The sequence below is a fragment of the Ascaphus truei genome, chromosome 14 (assembly GCF_040206685.1).
Source record: "Ascaphus truei isolate aAscTru1 chromosome 14, aAscTru1.hap1, whole genome shotgun sequence".
NCBI lineage: Eukaryota > Metazoa > Chordata > Amphibia > Anura > Ascaphidae > Ascaphus > Ascaphus truei.
In genome coordinates, this window is record NC_134496.1 from 40,186,998 (window position 1) to 40,211,370 (window position 24,373).

Here is a 24,373-nt window from a genome sequence, read left to right on the forward strand (position 1 = left end):
CTTTAGACTGCATTGGGCCCCGGGGAGAGCTCCATTTTAACTCCCGACACAAAGCTCCTGAACGAAGCATTACATTAAAAAAATAAAGACAGATTTGCAAGAAGGGATGCCTTAAAATAAGTTTAAAAAAAGTTACATGCAAAAAAAATTGGAAACTGGCAAACGGCACCAACAGATGCTTTAATAGCATTGTAGCGGTGTAATCTACAGTCACATTTCTATTAAATGTACAGATTTGATGAGATACAAAATATCATACACTTAAGTGTTTGCAGTTCACCGGTTTCCATTTGCTCGGGAAGGTTTAAGCTCAATGCAAATGAATGGTGCAAGGACAAGGTGGCTTCACAGCAAATTGAATTGGAGCATTCATGTGATGTTCAAATACTTGGTGATGAGTTTAACAGATCACGTGAGGATGCCATTGTGTGAGCAAACACAGCTGTGAAAATGTTACCACTTGTTTTATTTTCTATTTAAAGCACCAGTTTCACCTCTGGGATCCCCTGTCCACCTTTTTTAATATCAATGGAGGGGAGGGGGGGGGGGGAGTGAGAGGTCACTGGTGTTGAACCGTCTTAATTTCAGCTAAGGGGCCGTCCGGTTCCTGGGATACTGACCGGGAAAGGTGCCGCCGGCACTTCCTGGTATTTAAATGCCCTGTGTAAGGCCAGGTCCCCACTGGCTACTGCAGCGCCCGCTGCAGGGACAAGAGCCGCCCCACAATGGGACCGGACCCGCTGCGAGGGGGGGCCGCCGCGCTGCGCAGACAGAAACTCCTGCTCTCAAGAAAATTGAGATCACGGCCGCGCCCCGTCACTCCACCCTCCCACACCCCTGTCTTTTCCCTCTGCAGCTCAGTGCAGAATGGGGGACTTGTCTGCACGCGCCGCCTGTCTCACAGACGCGCCGGCAGCGGGCCGTAGCCTAACGTGGGCTGATAGGAAGCCGGTGCGGGATATTTTGACATCCATTTTGTTTCCCCTTTAGTGGTAAGCAGGGGGTCCTCAAAGTGCGTGTCTGTCCAACGGGGCCCCTGCTTCCACCCTATCCATGTAAAAAAAAGAGAGGGGCTAAAATAAATGTAAAAAAAAGGAGAAGAGGTATTGCACCTTTAAATTGATAACTTCATATATCTTGCATCTATGGCAGGAGTGGCTAACTCCTGTCCAAAAGGGCCATCAACAGGTCAGGTTTTAAGGATATCCCTGCTTCAGTACAGGTCGCTGACTGAGCCACTGATTGAGTCACCTGTGCTGAAGCAGGGGTGTCCTGAAATCCTGAAAGGCCAGATTTAAGGGGTTGGGTGCGATGAGATGATTAGGAGCTTATACTTATTATTGAATCATTTTCTGTACATATTATTCATGCATATTCCATCGCGTGGTTTTATAGTGGAAGGAAAACTCCTAGATCCCGACACATTAAAACATTATTCCATTAAAACATTCTCTGCTCAACCAGTTGGAATCGGATGGATATATTATATAATAATCAGATGAAGCATCTATTGCTAGACTGGCAGCAGGCAGCTCTTCCAAATTGTTTGCATTTTAGTTAGGTGGAGGACAGATTGAACAGCTGAACCAGCTTTATTTCTAGGTCTCTTCTAAACCCCACTGATTAAAAGCAACCATCCAGGCCACAAAACCCTTTAGTAAGCAGTGGTGATGACGTGGGTTAGTGGGTACATTGTATGCTTACATGATGGCAGCTAAATCTGCATTTCTCATAAAATGAGGAAGAACGGGATGGTATAACGACCCCAGCTCTTAGATCAGGGGGTGGGCAACTCCCAGTCCTCAAGGGCCACCAACAGCTCAGGTTTTCAGGATGTCCCTGCATCAGCTGACTGAGCCATTTGTGCCAAACAGGGATATCCTGAAAACCTGACCTGTTGGTGGCCCGTGAGAACAGGAGTTGCCCACCCCTGTCTTAGATAGCAGTCTGGCTTTATTAGTGGTAATGGAAAATTGTGTAGCAAATAAGATAGATGTACCTGTAATAGCTTTTCAGAATGACTGCCCAGCGCGTTTGATACGTTGTACATCACGTTGTACTGTAAGAGGCCACAACCCCAGCAACGCTCGTTATTACTGATAAATACGGTCTAGGACATTTGGTCGCAGCTGTTTCTCCGTGACTCTCCACCGCTAAGGTAAGTGAACGCCTTACCCTAAAAACCCCTACCCGAAGCCCTTACCCTAAACCCCCCTACCTTACCCACTAAAATCCTTAAATTAACCCCTACCCAATCAAAGTTACTGGCAAATCAGCCGCGGGGGAGGTTCGGTCTGCGGCAAAGCGGCGGCGGACATTGGATGTCCCATTCCGGATAAATGTATTTTTTCACATTTATTGTGTGAGTGAAGCTGTGTGTCTTTGACGCCACTTACTGGTATAGTGAATCTAAAGAAATCACATACTATGTATGAGTAACCATAAGTAATGATGTCATTCATCCCAGCTATCTCGGATGATCTAACAACCACATGTAGTGTGGAATGAGTGTAATTAGACATAGCAGCCGTTTGATTACAAATGCTTTTTTAGTTGGTAAGACATTTGCGGCCAATATTTATTCTTATTTTCATGCAAGGGAATGACAATCTTTTTAGTGGGATATCGATTAAATCATATTTGTGTGATGTCATGAAATCTAATTTCTTACAAGAAGTGATGTCAAAAAGTGATGTCAGCCTTTTAAACCTGATCTATTTGCCGGCTGACACACATTGTTGTAAGAAATTAGTTTCCCAAAATCCAGGCTTTTAACTGGAAACCAAACATTTGACCTTTTTATAGTTTGAAGAAGATTCTGTGTGCAAAGCAATACTTGCAATGCCTTCTGGCAGTGAAATGGTTAACACTGCATAGCTGAAAAGCATGTGATCCGGATAAAAAAGCTAAATAAAGGCATTAAAAAAAACCGCAATTGGATCGGTTAGGTGGACCGCATCCTTAAGTCATTAATTATAGTCGGGACCAGAGTCAATTGCATAGGAATGCTCCCTCTTTCGCTGAAGAGGTTAAATAGAATTTGTATGGTCCTTTAATTCAGATTAAAATAATAAGATCTGAATCATTCTTTTTAACCAAGACCAATGTTTATTAATTACAGTGCCACACACACGCGCGGAAATAGCCGTGTTAGTCCAGTTGTGATAGTGCAGAATAGATGAGTTCTTCAGAATTAGGTGATACCTTTTTTATTTGGACTAACAATTTATGTCATAGGACAAGCTTTCGAGAGTTTTCCTCTCTTCCTCAGGTCAGCAACACTGATTTACAAAGGAATCTATGGCTAAAACAGAGGTTTGGAAAGCAGAGAAAAACAGAGATTTAGATAATCACTCTACTCTTTCCTAGATCTGTCTCAGCATCTCCCCTCATGAAATCCCTCTCCTGGCTTCCGATCAAATCCCGCATCTCACACTCCATTCTTCTCCTCACTTTTAAAGCTTTACATTCTTCTGCCCCTCCTTACATCTCATCCCTAATTTCTCGTTATGCACCATCCAGACTCTTGCGTTCTTCTCAAGGATGTCTTCTTTCTACCCCCTTTGTATCTAAAGCCCTCTCCCGCCTTAAACCTTTTTCACTGACTGCCCCACACCTCTGGAATGCCCTTCCCCTCAGTACCCGACTAGTACCCTCTCTATCCACCTTTAAGACCCACCTTAAGACACACTTGCTTAAAGAAGCATATGAATAGCACTGTAGATATTCTGAACACGATACATAAAGCTTGGCCCCCTGCAGACGCACTTACCAGAACTCCCTCCTACTGTCTCTGTACGTTCTACCTACCTACCAATTAGACTGTAAGCTCCTCAGGGCTGGGACTCCTCTTCCGAAATGTTACTTTTATGTCTAAAGCACTTATTCCCATGATCTGTTATTTATATTATCTGTTATTTATTTGATTACCACATGTATTACTACTGTGAAGCGCTATGTACATTAATGGCGCTATATAAATAAAGACATACAATACAATACAATAAGGGTGGGTTAGAAAGGGATGTTTGTAGACATTGGAAGGGTAATAAAACGGTGACAAGGAACAGCATGGAGGGGGAAGGGGATGCTGAGATGAGGGGAGGGGGGGGAGAAACGGTGTGGATAAGAACATTGGCAGAGAGGCAGGATAATTACAAACAATTGTGATAGTGTGTGAGAAACTCCATATCCGCATTAAGTCCTCTTGTTTTGATGTCAAAGAGTCTTATCATGCCGAGTTCAAATGTTTTCCGTTCTTGGGTGCGTTTAAACATTCCATTGAGGAGATAGATGAATGGATAGATAATGTTCGTTTAAATATGGGGAGCTAACACTTGGGAGGGTTTTCATTTCATTTGGCTCTGTCCCTTTTCTTTACCGCAGGGGTGACCAATTCCAGTCCTCAGGGGTCAGGTTTTAAGGATATCCCTGCTTCATTCAGTACAGGTGGCTCAGTCAAGCCCAATATATGGCATTAGGAAATGAATGTAATAGTATTTATAAGCAGGCAATGGCACAATTTACCAAGGGAATTATTATACGGCTGGCGAGCTGATGCAATCTAACAGGCTTTACATGCAAGTTGGCCAAATGAAGATGATGAAACCTTTGCACGTGGAACACAGTGATTGGAAGAGTCTTCAACTGAGCCACTGATTGAGCCAGCTGTGCTGAAGCAGGAATATCCTGGAAACCTGAGCTTTTGGGTGGCCCTTGAGGCCTGAAGTTAGCCTCTCCTGACACAAGCATTTGAAATAGGTAAAGAAGGGTGGGTAACCGTGTTGGGCCTTTTCTTCCAGGATATTGTATAAAGTGTTTTATTTCTTGGTTCAATGAAAGGTATCGCCCTACCTACTCCTCCCTCCTTTGCTATTTTACCACAAGCGTTGAAATATTATGATATGGCAATATTGAGAATAAATTAAATCAATATTTTGAACATCCCCCCCAAAAAGTGAAACAATAAAATAAGAAGGAGAGGCCATGCTCGTGGGGGGCAATATACCGACAATAATATGGCTGAACTCGTTGGTGCTTCTGGGGGGGAAGGTTTTTGCTGCTTTTAAATATATCAAACAGGAAGAATTTCTAGCACTGGAATCCGTTTTCATTTAGCAGTCCTGATGTTGGAAAACCCTAATTATATTTTATAGTGTCTGTGCTTCCTCCAAGGGATGGCAGAGCAAGATGATGCTTGTCACTGGCATATTGTACTTTCTGTTGCACTGACAATTCACACTTTTAAGTTCTCTAAATATAATAAGGTGTCGGGGATTCATATGCTACCTTTGAGTTGAAGAGACAGTCTGTGCATGTCAGTAGATATGTTCTTCAGAGGATTGTGCTAGGTGGCGGTGGGGATTGTTCAGATTTTGACAAGCCAAAGTGTTTCTGTGGGGTTAGATTTGTATGGCTCAGAGGAACAGCTGTCTACACATTGAAGTGAGAAGGAAAGAAGAGCAAACATCGGTGGGCCCAAGTAGGGAGAAACACCAAACACAGGTCGTGGTTGAGCTGTCCGATTTACTTGGACAGAACTGGGAGGACAAACCGTTGGGTATGGGATTGTAAGAGAAATGTAATGAAACCTTGATCATGGGTGGTGTGTAATTTTCCTTGAGGTTTCAAGCTGTCCAGGGCTGAATTGCAGCAGTAAAAAGATGGATGGTATCATCAAGAAAATATCTACGTTGAATTTGTTGGAAGGTTCTAAAAAGGTAGGACTCGGATCCCCTTCCAGAGAACATGTCACTGTTTTGTAGCAGTAACATAGGGCTGGTTTGGGAAGGTGTGTGGGGTTTAGCTCCAATGTTAGTCGTGTTTTATACTTTTTTATATATTTATAATGCTTAGGGTATTGTGATGGGCATTGAGCTCTGCACCGTTAGTTCCCCGGTTATTATTTATTTAAGGAATAGGAGGTTTCCTTATGTAAGAATAGTACACGTTTTTGTTCAAATCAAAATAAATCTTATTGCACAAATGTGGGCCTGCAGATATTGTTCACAAGCTGAGGGAAATCTATGACCTATGACCTAAACCAGCGGTGCGCAAACTGGGGGGGCACTGGATTTTCTAAGGGGGGCGCGCGGTTGCAGAGCCCCCGCGCTTTCCCCCCCATGAATGTAAATTAAATGCCAGAGGAGGCGCGATGCCTCTGCAACTTCACTTACCTGCTCTCAGCCCGCTCTTCCCTGACGTGTCACCATGACGCCACGGGGTCAAATGGCAACGTGTCACGTGACGTCATATGACCTGTGGAGCCCGAGAGCAGGAAAGGAGGGGGGGGTGTAGGCAAGGGGGAACAGAGACAAGGGGAGCGCGAACTTTAACGTTTGCACACCCCTGACCTACACAGTAGATGAGGTTGAAAAAAAAAGACCTCTATCCATAGTGTTCAACCTATATCAGGGGTGACCAACTCCAGTCCTCAAGGGCCACCAACAGCTCAGGTTTTCAGGATATCCCTGCTTCAGCACTGGTGGCTCAATCAGAGGCTCAGTCATTGACTGAGCCTCTGATTGACTGAGCCACCAGTGCTGAAGCTGGGATAACTTGAAAACCTGGCCTGTTGGTGGCCCTTGAGGACTGGAGTTGGCCACCATATCTGATCAAGTGGATTGCAGTGAGTTCAAAGCTGGGAAGTGCAAGTCACCAGACAGGAGCTTTCACTGCAGAAGGATTATATTAATTGCTTCAAAATAGACAACATGCAGTCATCTGAAAATAACTAACAAGCTTAGTCCCTGGTTTAGGGGGGAGGGGGTGTAAGAAGGGGGTTCTGTATGCTAAGTAATACATTTTAATTTTTTTTATTTTTCATAATGGGTATTATTTTCTGTTATAAGAAACCTCACTGGGTAACTGCATGCAAGATGTTTCATTCTGAAAGGATTTGTTCATTTAATAAAAGATGAGGGAAGAGCTGTCGGGGAGCGTGGTTCATGGGTTGTAGTTAATCTCCTTAAAACAGATTGGATTCCATATCCTTTTCATTGTGTGAGGGGATTTATCCGGTGTACGTCTGCGCTTCCAGATTTGAACATGAAAATTGCAATCAGCAGAACAAGCGGAAGATTTCCACAACCCAAAAACCGATGCCACGGGATCCGTGTTGATGAAAAGTTACATTTTTACACCAAATTCTGTTTTTTAAAAATACATTTAGGTTTGTTCAGCTCTCAAACACTTAAAGCTTATTAAAAGCAAATGCTTTTGTATAAATAGATTATGCAATGATAATATGTGCTGGAAATGTACGCAGTGCTGCACATAGAATCTGGCACAATGACTCCCTACCCTAAGGAAGTTATAATCTAATTTTGGCCTCCCCCAGGGTCACAGGAAGAGTTGGGACTTGGATTCACATCAGGTTAATCTGCTGTTACAGGCAGGGTTTTCTTTTACTAGTAAACCACTGCGTCTCTGTAATACAAAGAATGTACAGCTCAACCCCCTTATAACGCTGTGCTTGGGGTCCAAAGAATCACATCGCGTTATAAGCGGATCGCGTTAGAAATAATGTACAATTGTATGCATTGTGCAATAAAGTATTTAAGATACCAATAATCGTGTTGTAAAGTATTTATAAATAAGAAAATTGGGAGCCACGGTGGCATCGCGTTATAAGCGGATTCGCGTTGTAGCAGATCGCGTTATAACAGGGTTGAGCTGTATTTTCACTCGTCCCTCGTGTCCTTGGGTAAAACACTCCTCGTTCTGCTACACTCCGGCACTCGGGTAGACAGATTGTTGGGGGGGGGCTGGGATTGACCCGGCGGTCTTGGTACATGTTGGCACCAATGACAAAGTTAGAGAAAGATGGAGGGTCCTAAAAAATGATTACAGGGATCTAGGCCAAAAGCTTAAGGCAAGGACCTCCAAGGTAGTATTTTCTGAAATACTACCAGTGCCATGCGCTACCGCAGGGAGACAGTCAGAGATCAGGGAGGTTAATGCATGGCTAAGAAAGTGGTGTAGGAAGGAGGGGTTTGGGTTTTTAGAGCACTGGGACTCCTTTTCTGAGAGGTGCCATCTATATTCTAGGGACGGATTGCACCTCAATGAAGAGGGATCTTCTGTGCTAGGGGGGAGAATGCTAAAAAGGTTGGAGGAGATTTTAAACTAGGATGGAGGGGGGAGGGGAATGAAACAGATAATGAACTAAATGGAATAGATGAGGATACAAGGTGGTATGGAGGTAGAATAGGGGCAAGTGCAAGTTTGACAAGCAGTGAGATACCCATAGTAAATAGAGATAATACTAGAAAACGTCTAAAGACTAAACCAAGTGGGAGCAGAAAGGAAGGAGCAGATAAGATAATAGTACAGGCTGAAAAAAACCGTACATGCATGCTTGCTAATGCAAGAAGCCTGACAGATAAAATGGGGGAGCTTGGATTAATAGCTACAAGGGAGCAGTATGATATCATAGGCATTACTGAAACATGGTGGGATGAAACTCATGACTGGACAGTTAATTTAAAGGGGTATTCTCTTTTTCGGAAGGATCGAACAAATAAAAGGGGAGGTGGAGTATGTCTATATGTTAAACCAGATCTAAAACCTATTATAAGGGATGATGTCTATGAAGGGAATGATAAAATGTAGAGACCTTGTGGATAGAAATTAGCAGTGGAGGTAAAAGTATAAAGAAAATGTTTGTGGGAATATGCTATAAACCACCAAATATCTGTGAGATTGAGGAAGCTAAAATACATTTGCAAATGGAGAAGGCATCAAAACTGGGTCATGTTTGCATAATGGGGGATTTTAATTATCCAGACATAGACGGGGGCAATGAGATTAGCGTTACAACAAAAGGAAACAGGTTTTTGGGGGTGCTTAAAGATAATTATATGACCCAAATTATTGAGGAACCAACCAGGAGAGGGGCAGTTCTGGATTTGGTCATATCAAACAATGTAGAAGTAATAACAAATATTCAAGTCCTGGAACATTTGGGTAACAGTGATCATAACATGGTCTCATTTGAAATAAATTATCAACAAACAGATTACTTGGGTTCAACAAAGACTTTAAACTTTAGAAAGGCAGATTTTAATAAACTGAGTTCTAATCTAGTAGTAATACAATGGGATGATGTTTTTGCAGGGAAAAATGTAGAGGATAAATGGGCAGTCTTTAAAACATTGTTAGAAAAGCACACTTATCAGTGTATACCCTTGGGTAATAAGTATAAAAGAAATAAGTCAAAACCAATGTGGCTAAATAAACAGGTAGGGGAGGAAATGGACAAGAAGAGGAAGGCGTTTAGATTCTTTAAGTCAGAAGGGACAGAGACATCGTATCAGAATTATAAGGCATGTAACAAAAATTGCAAAAGGGTAATTAAATTAGCAAAAATGGATAATGAAAAAAGGATTGCAATAGAAAGTAAGGTCAACCCTAAAAAGTTCTTTAAGTACCTTAATAATAAAAAAACGAGAAAAGAAAATATAGGACCCTTTCAGTGTGAGATAGGTAGGCAGATTATTGGAGATAAGGAAAAAGCTGAGGTATTAAACAAATTCTTTGCCTCTGTGTTTACCAGGGAAGAATCAAGTACAATAGTAGCGCCACAGGAGGAAGCCACAACCTCCATATTAATGAACAATTGGTTAACTGAGGAAGAAGTTCATAAGCGACGTGAAAAAATTAAAGTAAATAAGGCACCTGGCCCCGATGGCATACATCCAAGAGTTCTCAAGGAGTTAAGCTCAGTAATAGCAAAACCATTATATTTAATATTCAAGGACTCCATTTCCACAGGCTCAGTACCACAAGATTGGCGTAAAGCAGATGTGGTGCCTATATTTAAAAAGGGAGCTAGATCACACCCGGGGAATTACAGACCTGTAAGCCTGACTTCAATAGTAGGGAAACTACTTGCAGGTTTAATACGGGATAATATTCAGGAATACCTAATGGAAAACAAAATTATTAGTAATAGTCAGCATGATTTATGAAGGATAGATCTTGCCAAACTAACCTTATTTGTTTCTTTGAGGAGGTAAGTAGGAATTTAGACCAGAGTAATGCAGTTGATGTGGTCTACTTACATTTTGCAAAGGCTTTTGATACGGTTTCACACAAGAGGTTGGTGTACAAAATAAAGAAAATTGGACTCAGTAATAATATATGCACCTGGATTGAAAACTGGTTAAAGGACAGACACAGAGGGTTGTCATAAATGGAACTTTTTCAGGTTGGGCTAAAGTCGTGAGAGGAGTACCTCAAGGATCGGTACTGGGACCACTGCTTTTTAACTTGTTTATTAATGTCCTTGAGGTTGGGATCGAGAGCAAAGTCTCCATCTTTGCTGATGATACTAAATTGTGTAAGGTAATAGAATTAGAGCAGGATGTAATTTCTCTTCGGAAGGACTTGGAGAGACTGGAAACGTGGGCAGGTAAATGGCAAATGAGGTTTAATACAGATAAATGTTAGGTTATGCATTTGGGATGCAAGAATAAAAAGGCGACTTACAAATTAAATGGAGATATATTGGGGGAATCCTTGATGGAGAAGGATTTAGGAGTGCTGGTAGACAGCAGGCTTAGCAATAGTGCCCAATGTCATGCAGTAGCTGCAAAGGCAAACAAGATCTTATCTTGCATCAAACGGGCAATGGATGGAAGGGAAGTAAACATAATTATGCCCCTTTACAAAGCATTAGTAAGACCACACCTTGAATATGGAGTACAATTTTGGGCACCAATCCTAAGAAAAGACATTATGGAACTAGAGAGAGTGCAGAGAAGAGCCACCAAATTAATAAAGGGGATGGACATTCTAACTTATGAGGAGAGGCTAGCTAAATTAGATTTATTTACATTAGAAAAGAGGCGTCTAAGAGGGGATATGATAACTATATACAAATATATTCAGGGACAATACAAGGAGCTTTCAAAAGAACTATTCATCCCACGGGCAGTACAAAGGACTCGGGGCCATCCCTTAAGGTTGGAGGAAAGGAAATTTCACCAGCAACAAAGGAAAGGGTTCTTTACAGTAAGGGCAGTTAAAATGTGGAATTCATTACCCATGGAGACTGTGATGGCAGATACAATAGATTTGTTCAAAAAAAGGTTGGACATCTTTTTAGATGGGAAAGGTATACAGGGATATACCAAATAAGTATACATGGGAAGGATGTTGATCCAGGGATTAATCCGACTGCCAATTCTTGGAGTCAGAAAGGAATTAATTTTTCCCCTTAATGGGGTTTTTTGTTTGCCATCCTCTGGATCAATAAGTAAGTATAGATATAGAATAAAGTATCTATTGTCTAACTTTAGCATAGGTTGAACTTGATAGACGTACGTCTTTTTTCAACCTCATCTACTATGTAACTATGTAACTCCGTTACCTGGGGTCACCAGGGACTCGAGGAAATTGTTCATATTAAAGTCCGTCAGCACGGAGAACGCATGTGACATGCGGAATTGTGACGAACATTGCTCAGGATTCAATTCACCCGCCGCATTGTATGGTACTCCACGCATGGGGGAGAGTTCGGTAAACGGAATGATTTGTTTTTGCCAATGGGGTGATCAGCGCATCCAATTTTGAGAAGCTTGATTGTCGCATCTAATCTGATTCTTAAATAGAATAAACTATAGTCTGTTTTATTAATGAAATGAGCTTATTGATATGTGTGATAAACTAACCTGCATTATATGTTTCTATGTACAGTTTTCCCTTTAGATAATTAATGTTTCCCTTCCTATCAATATGACAACATATATGTATGTAAAAATTATATTAGGGGCATCTATTACAGTGGGGACCATAATGTCAATATATATATATATATATATATATATATATATATATATATATATATATATATATATATATATATATATATTGACATTATGGTCCCCACTGTAATAGATGCCATGTAATAGATATATATATATATATATATATATATATATATATATATATATAATCAAAAAATAAATAGATAATACCGTTCTGTGGCTAACGAAATGCTTTTATTTGTGCGAGCTTTCGAGATACACTGATCTCTTCCAGCGATGTAACATCGCCGGAAGAAGAGAAGCATTTCGTTAGCCACAGAACGTTATCATCTATTTATTTTTTGATTATATATATATATATTTTACTGTGCTTCTTACAAGATTATATAGTTGATTCATTTTTTAGAACAGAGTGGAACTTCTGCTATTGTAGATTTCAATGACCAACAGTAACTGATTCGTTTTCATTAACCTGTTTGTGTGTAGTGTATAACTTTTTGAATGTTGGAACATCCTGATTTAAATTTGTTCATTAAAGTATATATGTATCATCTCAAAATCGGTTCTTTAACAGCCGTAACAAAATATATATTCTTTCTACTACTGCAAAATAAATAAAAAAGCCATGCAAAAGTAGAAGTGTTGTCAACTCGGACCGTTTTCAGGTCAAACCAATCAATACACTCACATTTTTTTATGTCTGGAATTGGCAGGTTACCTGGGATCTGCTTTTTACATTATCTCTGAAAATTGATGGCAAATATTGATTTAGCGGTTTTGTTCCTATAATGGTATTCCACTTACATACCGTACTATTCATTCCAACAGTTAGGTCATCAACTTGCGATAGCCGTGACATAGGCAGCACACGCCCTCTTTTGGTAAGAAGTAAAATTGCCCGACGTAGGTTTACCCAACAAACTGCCCGTTCTAACTATCAACAGCATGTTCTGTATATAAAGATACACATGTTTACGAGCAGATATTCACTGGTTTCATTTATAGTTCACTGCTTTTGCTGTAGCATCCAAAGCAATAACATAACGGCCACATGTTGAAATATACCATTTTTGTTTTTTAAAGTTTTTTAAATGTTGTTTTACCACAGTTTTTTTTCTCTCTCCTTATTTGCTAAACATTTTAGGCTCAGAAGAATGAAAGGGAATCTATCAGGCAGAAGCTGGCACTTGGCAGTTTCTTTGACGATGGCCCTGGAATTTATACCAGCTGCAGCAAAAGTGGGAAGCCAAGCCTTTCCTCTAGGTGAGTGAGTGTGTGTGTGTGTGTGTGTGTGTGTGTGTGTGTGTGTGTGTGTGTGTGTGTGTGTGTGTGTGTGTGTGTGTGTGTGTGTGTGTGTGTCGCTGGTTTTATGTATTGGGGGTCATTCTGTATCAGTCGAAGTGGCTGTTTGGGTCTTTTTTCCCCATAGACATCCATGGGTATTTTGGCTGCGAACGTCCCTAGAGTAGTGTTGCCACGTGTAAGTTTTTATAGTAACGGGACGCCAAAATCCAGTATTAAAGTGTGATGTCATAATGAGCGATGAATGATTTGCAAACGCTTCGGGCACACAGTATCTCTTGCTTAACCGCTAAATTATTTTGTTTTGATCATCTCTGCGCTTGGCGGTTCGGGGGAAAGACGCAAACTGGGTAACGCCTGTAGGGGTGGGAGAGTAACACCTAATAGGGGTGGGGGTCATGGTATTATGAGATGACCAGGCAGTGTCCTAACTTTATTATTTGAATAACTACATTTAGCAACATCTATCGGAAAAGGCAACTATTACATTCAAGTAGAAATCTTTTACGTTTTTAGGGCTGATTTAATTAGTCATTTTAAGTTCAGGCATTTCACGCCAAGGCGCTAAAATACGGGACAATGATGCGTCCCGAAAGTCCTTTCTGGGACAAGTCAATGAAATAGCGGACCATTCCGTATATATACGGGACGTCTCGCAGCCCTAGCTTAGTGGCCACCTTGACATATGTAGGGTAAGCGCCAATTTCTTTCTTGGATGCAATGTGTTGCTTGGATTGTATTTTTACAGCGAATGGGTTAATTTAGTCATTGATAACATGCTTCACCCAACAGTACATTTCCATACTAATAATGAATAATACAAGTGGGTAAGTCACAATTTCCTGTTTGCTCCCATGTTCCCCATCCAGAGCCCGATCTCACACTGTTGAACTGAATTTGGTCAGCAGGGGCATGAAATAATTCTTTCCGGATGCTGCTCTGTGGTATATTTAAAACATGGTAATCCTTTTTTTTTTTTAATGTTTTTTTGTTTCTATCTAGACTCCAAAGTGGGATGAACTTGCAGATTTGCTTTGTTAATGACAGTGGTAGTGACAAGGACAGTGATGCCGATGACAGCAAAACTGAAACCAGCCTGGATACCCCACTATCTCCAATGGTAAGTATTGTACCATGGGCAAAAAAGGATCTAACCCTTGCCTGGACTGTTGATCCCTTTGATGCTAGAAGCCTGTGCAGTACGGTACATTGCTGACAGGGAAGGCGTTCAAAAACATGTATCCAATTTAGGCAGCAGTCCAGACTGATCGACAATTATTACTTTGTGTTCTATCCTACTTACTTGAAGAGCGTTTTGATGCCCTCTCCAGTGCTGTTTTTGTTTTTAAAAGCTGGTGCTCCGTTCTGGAGATATAAGCGTTTGAAATACTAAGTGGTTAAAATGGAGCTCTCCCCAGAGCCCAGTCTTAGGCCGCGCATATAGTGCCGTCGATGGTGACACCCGTCGCTGACGCCACAGGCGAAAGTTATATTTTGCTGGGCGGCGGCGTCGCGGGTTTCCTAGCATGTGATTGGTTCAAGGGCTATCACATGAGGCGATGGCCCTTGAAAAATCAAATTTTGCCGGCTACCAGTTTTCGCGACGTCGCTCTGTCTCATTGTCGCCGTTGCGCTCACTATAAGCACACGTGACGGCAATGCATTTGTTTTCAGGCGACGTCACGTCGCCGGCACTATAAGCGTGGCCTTAAGGTTACCGTGGTAACATCAGAAGCGAGCGATTAAGAAAATCATGACTAAAACCATCAGGATATACTCTGGGTACAAGATATTACCATTATGAGTTACTCACATAGACTTCTGGGGGGGGGGGATTGCTTTAAAATATATATATGAATATAAGTCTACAAAATGTAACAATCCCTCTAAATGCGTCTGTGCCGTGAAGAAGACAGACAGACAGTGTCGTCATCTGTGTGATTTGGGCTCTAGAGGAAGCCAGGGAGTCCCTGGGGCTCTGAGCCCTTCCTGGCTTCGGGGAGGAGTAGGAATGGGTTGAACCGGCATTAAAGGGAACCCGTTCCTTGTTTATCACATTTCCTTTCACTGCAAACCAGGCTTAATCCAGGGGCGGGCAACTGCAGTCCTCAAGAGCCACCAACCAGTCAGGTTTGCAGGATATCCCTGCTTCAGCACAGGTGGCTCAATCGAGCCACTGATTGAGCCGCCTGTGCTGAAGCAGGGATATCCTGCAAACCTGACCTGTTGGTGGTGCTTGAGGACTGCAGTCGCTCGCCACTAGATTAAGTACATAGCCTCTGCTATATTGTTACATAAAATATCCTTTCTCCTCCCCCCCCCCCCACCCCCCTAGAAACGGTTTTGCTCACATCCCTGTCTTTGTCTTTGTAGAGCAAGCAAAGCTCTTCCTACTCCGACAGAGACACTACTGAAGAAGAGTCCGAGTCCTTCGAAGACATGGATTTTATCTCTAGACAAAAGAAACTGCAAGCAGAAGCCAAAATGGCCCTGGCAATGGCAAAACCCATGGCCAAAATGCAAGTGGAAGTGGAGAAGCAAAACCGGAAGAAGTCCCCAGTAGCTGATCTTGTAAGAGCTGAATGCAGCGTGTCTACATGTTACAGGGCGGTGATGTGCACATTGTTACGTCACAGCAGGGAAAGGGTTGCAGCTGTTTATTACGATACTGTTTATCTGTTGAGACCTATCCCAGCTTCACTTTGCAAAGCCAATAGCCAACATGACACTGATGAGACCCAAAAGGTCGAAACAGTGGTCTGAGAGTGGGTTACTGGCTTTGTACTGCTTTAACCCAGGTCGTGCTGAAAAGCTGTGTAATTCGGCAGGCATAAGGTTATAGGGGTCTGTGTTAAAATGGGTAAGAAGCGAAATGTGCTCATTTACATGTCATTTCCCAGAATCCCTGGCTGCATTGGAAGCACTGTATGTCAAGAGATAATAAGGAAGAGCAGGGCTGCAGACCTGTTTGAGACGTATGAAAGTGCTCACAAGTGATATTTTTATTTGCCGTTTATCTGAAACATATACCTAAAAATACCATTTTAATTTAGCCTACGTGCTATAATGTTACTAAATATTGTTATTTATACTGCAATATAAATAGAATGCAAATTAGTCAGAGAACTGCTGTAAAGTAAATATTTTCAGAAACAGGTGACTGTTTAAGTTTATGGTGCTATCAAAAAGTCACATTTTTGGTTTTCAGTTGTAAGTTGGTAAACAAATATCACACACAAATCGACATTGAACTAGTTAAGTAAAGTTTCTCCAATAGGTATTGCTACTTGAATATAATTCGTCCTCATTGGTACTGAAACAACGAGAAAAAACAACTGTAAATCTTCTCATTATCGTGCCGGTAAATTTGTTGAATTAATTTCTTCCTAGAATAAAAGTAATTTGTACGTAAGGATAATAAAACCTAAAAAATGACTGTCGGTTTTAAAGTAATTGTCATTATTTGTGTGGGTTTATTCTCACTGAAGGCTTAAGTTGCAAGTATTGCACTAGCTTTTTATTCCTTCGGTTTATGGAGAATTTGTTCATTTTCTAACACCGGTTTGAAGCAGGGGGGTCTCCATAGCTGAACCCCATTAATTTCCGCTCCGTGGACCCCCTGCTTCCGGAGATACTTACCTCCGCATGGGGTGTCGGTAGCCGCTCCCAGCGGAGCCGGCTGGGTTTTAACGTTTAAAGCCCCCGCATCGTTTGGGCCAATAGGAAGCCGAACCTGATGACCTCACGGGTTCCTATTGGCTCGCAGGGTGCGGGAGCTTTGAAACTCCATTACATGAACCCTGCTAGCCGAGCGGAGTACATTAACCCTAACCCTGCTTTAGTACATTAATGACCGAGATTAACCCTCTTCTACTCCTAGCTGCCACACATGCCTCACATCAGTGAGTGCCTGATGAAAAGAAGTTTAAAAACTACTGATCTGAGAGATATGACTATCGGGCAGCTCCAGGTGATCGTCAACGACCTCCACTCTCAAATAGAAAGTAAGTGTTGTGTTTCCGTCCGTTTACTTGAAGATGTTGAAGGAAGCTATTGTGACGTCGGGAAGATCGACTGCGCCTGTAGAAATTCCTGTGTGCTGCGTACAGCGCATTAATTATATGGTCATTGTGACGCGCTTTGAGTCCCATGGGGAGAAAAGCGCTATATGAAATAAAGTTGTTGTTAGTATGTAAACTCAAGTAATCTGTCATGGAAACCTAGAGAGGGGGATCTGACTGAGGGGGATCTGACTGAGGGGGATCTGACTGAGCGGGATCTGACTGAGGGGGATCTGACTGAGGGAGATCTGACTGAGGGGGATCTGACTGAGGGGGATCTGACTGAGGGGGATCTGACTGAGGGGGATCTGACTGAGGGAGATCTGACTGAGGGAGATCTGACTGAGGGGGATCTGACTGAGGGGGATCTGACTGAGGGGGATCTGACTGAGGGGGATCTGACTGAGGGGGATCTGACTGAGGGGGATCTGACGATTACAATTTGCTGTTTGTACAGTCACCTCTCTTCCTCGCTTCCTAATGATTGGTGGATGTAGGTTTCTGTGGCACTCTTTAGGAAGCGTGACCATGTCCCGCATCGTTACTGAGCAACGGTATTTCTGACATTGACCCTTTCACATCCATTGTGTCTCTGGAAATGGCAAACGTTTGCTGTTTGCCCAGAGTAAAATAGTGTCCAAGTCATTTACTTGAAGATAGCTGTTGGGTGCGTTAATGAACTTGTTGGCGAGTAGGAACGAGTCCCTGGCGGGCAGGAAGTGCACCTTGTGCGCTGTGCGGGAGGGACGGGATTGCAGGTACACAGCATGTGGAGGGGAGGCCGCAATTCATCCTGCAGTCAGCAGGGGCTGCTGTGCTGCACTTCCTCTCCTCCTGCTGCTAAACTCATCCTTGTGGGAGAGGAAAATGGAGCCTGTGACCAGCATGGTTTACTGAGGGGAGACCCCATCTCCTCTAAAAGAGTCGGTGTACTCTGCTTCCCAGGCTAGGGTTGCCAGGTGTCCAGTATTGAACCGGACTGTCCTGTATTTGGACACTCTGTCCAGGAACAAATTAGAGTTAATACTGAGGTTGTATGTGTATACCGGTATTACCTCTCTGGGCGTGAATGTGTATACCGACCGGTATACACATTCTCTGGGCGTGTATGTGTATACCGGTATTACCTCTCTGGGCGTGTATGTGTATACCGGTATTACCTCTCTGGGCATGTACGTGTATACCGGTATTACCTCTCTGGCGTGTGTGTATACCGGTATTACCTCTCTGGGCGTGTATGTGTATAACGGTATTACCTCTCTGGGCGTGTATGTGTATACCGGTATTACCTCTCTGGGCGTGTATGTGTATACACCGGTATTACCTCTCTGGTCCTGTATGTGTATACCGGTATTACCTCTCTGGGCGTGTATGTGTATGCCTGTATGTGAATACCAGTATTACCTCTCTGGGCGTGTATGTGTATAACGGTATTACCTCTCTGGGCGTGTATGTGTATAACGGTATTACCTCTCTGGGCGTGTATGTGTATACACCGGTATTACCTCTCTGGTCCTGTATGTGTATACCGGTATTACCTCTCTGGGCGTGTATGTGTATGCCTGTATGTGAATACCGGTATTAACTCTCTGGGCGTGTATGTGTATACCGGTATTACCTCTCTGGGCGTGTATGTGTATACCGGTATTACCTCTCTGGGCGTGTGTGTATACCGGTATTACCTCTCTGGGCGTGTATGTGTATACCGGTATTACCTCTCTGGGCGTGTATGTGTATACCGGTATTACCTCTCTGGACGTGTATGTGTATACCGGTATTACCTCTCTGGGCGTGTATGTGTATGCCTGTATGTGAATACCAGTATTACCTCTCTGGGCGTGTATGTGTATAACGGTATTACCTCTCTGGGCGTGTATGTGAATACCGGTATTACCTCTCTGGGCGTGTATGTGTATACCGGTATTACCTCTCTGGGCGTGTATGTGTATACCGGTATTACCTCTTTGGACAGTGACCTGACCAGTTTGTGTGTCCGCGGGATTTCCCCGAGCAGGGAGAGATAACAGGGCTGTTGCTAGGGGCTGGGCAGCTTCCTCCATCCTGATTGGCTGCTGCTAATGGGTAATGCAGCCAATCAGGAGATGTCAGGGGCCTGGGAGAGGAGGAAACAGCATGGAGTGGAGAGGTGTTTGTGTGTGTGTTCTGCCCTCAGGGAGGATAAGCGTTTCACCGTTTCATTTCTACCCAGCGGCCCTTTTTATTAAAAAAAAGATCTTTTAATAGATTTGTTTTTCAGACCCCTCATTCTTGACAAACATATAGTATGTACTGAAGCCGATACCAAGATAGCCACTAATAAATGTTATTAGAGATTGTGGTCTCAAATAGTTCATGTTTTCCAAATGCATACCTGTTTATTCAAATACCCAAATTGATCACATAAAGCATGAACTAAAGAAAAATAAAACATTTGCGTTTTAGGCTTGAATGAAGAACTAGTTCAGCTTCTCCTCATCAGAGATGAGTTGCACATGGAACAAGACGCAATGCTGGTGGACATAGAAGACTTTACTAGGTACGCATTTCTTGAGCAGCTTTTGTACATGTTCACTATACCCAGATGTTGTGAAATGCAGGTGCGCTCAATTACAGTCCTCAAGCCCCTCCCCCCAACAGGTCAGGTTTTCAGGAAAGCCTAGCTTCAGCCCAGGTGGCTCAATCAGAGGCTCAGTCGAAGACTGATTGAGCCACCTGTGCTGAAGCAGGGACTAATTGAGCCAGCTACGCTGAAGCAGGGATATTGTGATAACCTGACCTGTTTGGTGTGGGGGGGGGGGGGGGGGGCTTGAGGACTGGAGTTGAGCGCCCCCTGGTGTAATGTATGGCATTAAAATCTTGTATTCACTAAACTCCTCTCAGTAATAGCTAGTGCAGATCAGTGAGTGAGAGAGTTCCCGGAAGGTGCTATCTAAAATAGTTTGTTTTTCAAGGGACATTGAAAGCTCTCAACATATTCAAACTTCTGAGAGAGACACAGGGGAGAGAGACACAGGGGAGAGAGACACAGGGGAGAGAGACACAGGGGAGAGAGACACAGGGGAGAGAGACACAGGGGAGAGAGACACAGGGGAGAGAGACACAGGGGAGAGAGACACAGGGGAGAGAGACACAGGGGAGAGAGACACAGGGGAGAGAGACACAGGGGAGAGAGACACAGGGGAGAGAGACACAGGGGAGAGAGACACAGGGGAGAGAGACACAGGGGAGAGAGACACAGGGGAGAGAGACACAGGGGAGAGAGACACAGGGGAGAGAGACACAGGGGAGAGAGACACAGGGGAGAGAGACACAGGGGAGAGAGACACAGGGGAGAGAGACACAGGGGAGAGAGACACAGGGGAGAGAGACACAGGGGAGAGAGACACAGGGGAGAGAGACACAGGGGAGAGAGACACAGGGGAGAGAGACACAGGGGAGAGAGACAGAGACTGTATTTCTGGCCTAAGGAAGAGAGGAGAACGCTCGAAAGCTTGTTCTATGACATTAATTGTTAGTCCAAATAAAAAAAGGTATCACCTAATACTGAACTCATTTATTCTGCACTATCGCAACTGGACAGACACGGCTATTTCCATGTGTGTATATATATATTGATTTATTTATAGCAAGGCCTCCTTCCTATGACTTCTCTGTATACTATGTATTTTCTTGAAGAATAAATTGCAGATTAACGCAGAAAATCTATATATTTTTTTGTTGCAATGTTTCTTCTGTGTAAGAACTGTACTGCATCGCCACCTATAGGTAGCCAGCCAGTCATACACATTGTTTTAACAACACATTTGTCTTCCAAATTCATTTGAACGAGCCGCCGCTTAACTCTGCTTAGTCTTTAAGGCCCTAAATGGGAATCAGCAGCTGGCTGTCTTCTGTGTTCATGGGATGCAGTTTGATACTAGTTCATAGGGAGCTTCTCTCTGAACTCGCTGCTTCCTGTCACACGCTGTTCCCTGTCCATGCTGATGTGACAAATAGAAGTTGGTGGGTGTGAGATAATGGCCATACAATTTCTCCCACTACTTTGTCTGTTGTGTCACCTTTCGACTAGATGGTATCCTACTAGGTAACATGGAGGGTAAAGGGAGTTCGGGAGAGATGGACCGCTTATTCTAGTGCCCAAAAAAAGCCATAGTGGCCAACTCCAGTCCTCAAGGGCCACCAACAGGTCAGGTTTTCAAGATATCCTTGTTTCAGCGCTTCTTCGACTGAGCTACGTGTGCTGAAGCAGAGAGATCCTGAAAAACTGACTTGTTTTTGGCTCTTGAGGACTGGAGTTAGCCACTTTCTTGCACTAGACTAATCTGCATTCATCCAACACCGATTTTTAAATGCATTTTCCCTGGGCTAGCGCAGTGCTCGTAAAGTTACTGATTAACCCCAGCAGGATTTGTTGAACGCCTGGTAGTAACATGATTGCGTTTCCTTTCCCCAGACACGCTGAAAGTCAGCAGAAGCACATGGCAGAGAAAATGCCGACAAAATAAAGCGACAAGCCATTGAACCTTAGGAGAAAAAAAAAAAGCTAAACTTTATTTTGCTTTTGTGATTGTCCAAATGCTGAAGATGATACACAAGAAAAATCCGTGTTTGTCTTTGATAATGTCTGAAGCTTTATACGTCCAGTGATTGGCCTCTGCTTCCTAATTTATTTTAACTTGTGCCACTTAATATCAGGCATTTTAACAAAATACTATTACTAGATGTACAGTACTTATGCCATTACGGAATATGGATTAAGAGACACAGAGCATAGTTACAAATTTTTATTTTTTTTGGTTTTACATTTTTAAGTTGATCAGTATTTTACCATGACTACTTTTTATTCCTCACTGTAGTTTTCAAATACAAATGTTATTGACGGTGCTAAACAAGTCAAAACGTACATGCCTGCCTCATCGTAACGTTGTAGCACTCCGTATCTTGTATAATGCGATCGGTTTTCAACATTTTGTGAATGTTGATAATCTGACTTCCATTTTTTTTAGATGTGCCATTATATTATATTATTATTCCGTTGGATTGAAAAGGTCACCTTCAAAGTTTAATGTATAAATATGTAAAATAAACTTTAAACCTTTGTTTCATATGATACGTGTTTTTGTTCCAATGCTCCTGCAGAACATACAGCCGTTTTACATCGGGAATGTTTCACACTGTGAGGCCGTTTCGTCGTTTTAATGTGTTTTATAGTTTTCACAGATTTGGGTTTTCAAAATATTAACTGCTAAAGGTACAAAAGAAATTGATAGATAATTAAATACATAATGCTTTTTATTTTAAGATGGTTAAATACCGTACCTAACTGAGGTAAGGCTACTACAACAATCTTAATCATGCATAAAGCATCGTTGGTGCTTTACAGCTTAGCACTGTTTAGTAAATCTGCCCCCCCCCCTAAATTATTTTACATGAATGTTTCTCCAAAATAGAAAATAAATTGCAACTATTTAGCATGCTATGTGGGGGGGTTAACTTAAGAAGTACGGTGCCTCTGTCCCATATAAATAAGACACGTGGTGTTAGACATAGGCATTTATATTGTTTTCATTCTCAGACACACGTTGTGAAAACAATATATGCCCGTGTCTCACACCACGCGTCTATTTATATGGGACAGGGGCACCGTGCTGAAGCATGATGGCTGCTTACTTGTGACTACTTTAGTCAGAGCCGTTGGCACAAACAAATTGGTGACCTGAGGATATACCATGTCCCTCTTAAAGCAGCAGATCAAGTTTAAAAATAAATATATACTTGTCCATTCAATATGTGCATCAATACAATCTACACACTGACAAGTGATTGGCTAAGTTGCCGATCGATCCGTTCTCCTGTGATCGATCGGCAAAGGTTCTTCTCGGGGGTTCACTAAATCACTGTCAGTGCTGCAGAAGAGGACCAAAGATGCAAAGTTCTGTGGGGAAGATCATGTGAGTAGAAACACAAACACAAACAAAAGTTCCCTAATGAATGCACTCGCAGTAACCAGTGTAGTAAGAATGCGTAGAAATAAAACCCTTTTAATGGTATAGTCTAAAATAATAACAGAAACAGTATTAGGCAGCACACAAAACTCTGCATAAAGTGAAATAATAGGTGCCAAACGGGAACAAGGAGGACCCTGTTTCCTCCCAAATAATCAATAAACCACAAATGTTCCCAGCACTCAAACGGAAAGAACAGATAGTAAATGGATCAGCCAGGGCAAGGACTTTTAACTCCCCGTGTTTTCCCTTTCCCTCTCCCCTCTCCCTTCTCCCGTTCCCTGTCCTTGTCCCTGCCCCAGCACATAGTGCTTTCTTTTTTGGTCCTTGTTTGACCATTTTTTTGCATCATTCGTGTACCATTAAATACTTACTTTTGGCTGATCCATTTACTATCTGTTCTTTCCGTCTGAGTGCTGGGAACATATGTGGTTTATTAGTCTAAAATAATGTTTTAGTGAGGGACTCGGTGTCTGTAATTCCATGACCAATCCCTTAGACCAGGGGAGTGCAATCTTTTTTCCCTGTTCCGCCCTGCCGGCTTTTCTCCTCTCTCCGCGCCCCCCTCTTACCTCGGCTCCGGTGTCCACATCATGCATCACATGACCTCGCGGCATCATTTGACGCCACGTTGCCATGGCGACGCGTCTCCAGAAGGCGCCAAGGTAAGTGAAGTTTACAGAGGCCTTGCCGCTTCCCCGGTACTTCATTTGAGTTCCTTCGGGAAGCACGCGGGGCCTCTGTAAACCCCGCACCCCCCGCAGACAATCTCGCGCCCCCCATTTTGCGCACCGCTGCCACATACATATAACATTTTGCATATACAGTATATAAATGCTTATTTGTCGCCTATTTCTTCTTGTATCCTATGTAATCCATACATTGATTTCCAATGGAATGATATTGATACGATCGTTTATTCTTTGGAACATCAGTGCTGGCCCAATTTCTCACGTTTAAATTGGTCCAATGTATGGTATTAATATTTTTACTTTTTACAAAAACCCAGAGGTAATAAATATATCTCTGGGCCCTAAATCACTAAGCAGTGAAGAAGCCACGTTGAAATGATACACGGTACACAGAACTTAATGTAAAAGAGGCTACATAAAACATACTTTGGTAATGTAACCACAACTCTAAAATCTATTGTTGTGGGGTCATGTGCTAGTGAAGAAGATGAACATAAATTAGCAGTCACTGTTTGATTCATATCCTATAGCAGGGGGGCGCA

The 24,373-nt window shown here is 42.6% G+C and overlaps 1 protein-coding gene across 7 annotated transcripts in view; it reads left to right on the forward strand.

Annotated features, from left to right (window-relative positions):
* Positions 1-22,241, forward strand: part of SCHIP1 (schwannomin interacting protein 1) — a 236,336-nt gene extending 214,095 nt beyond the window's left edge. For 5 of the 7 annotated variants that reach the window (XM_075570578.1, XM_075570579.1, XM_075570580.1 and 2 more), the window contains 6 exons: positions 12,916-13,034; positions 14,076-14,193; positions 15,447-15,644; positions 16,954-17,077; positions 19,577-19,670; positions 21,588-22,241. In XM_075570578.1, coding sequence (XP_075426693.1) covers positions 12,916-13,034; positions 14,076-14,193; positions 15,447-15,644; positions 16,954-17,077; positions 19,577-19,670; positions 21,588-21,639 — 705 coding nt within the window. In that variant the 3' untranslated portion in view covers positions 21,640-22,241. Of the gene's footprint in view, positions 1-5,467; positions 5,721-12,915; positions 13,039-14,075; positions 14,194-15,446; positions 15,645-16,953; positions 17,078-19,576; positions 19,671-21,587 lie in introns of those variants that run through there. The other 2 variants (XM_075570581.1, XM_075570585.1) reach the window with 2 other exon arrangements.
* The last annotated feature ends 2,132 nt before the right edge of the window (positions 22,242-24,373 follow it).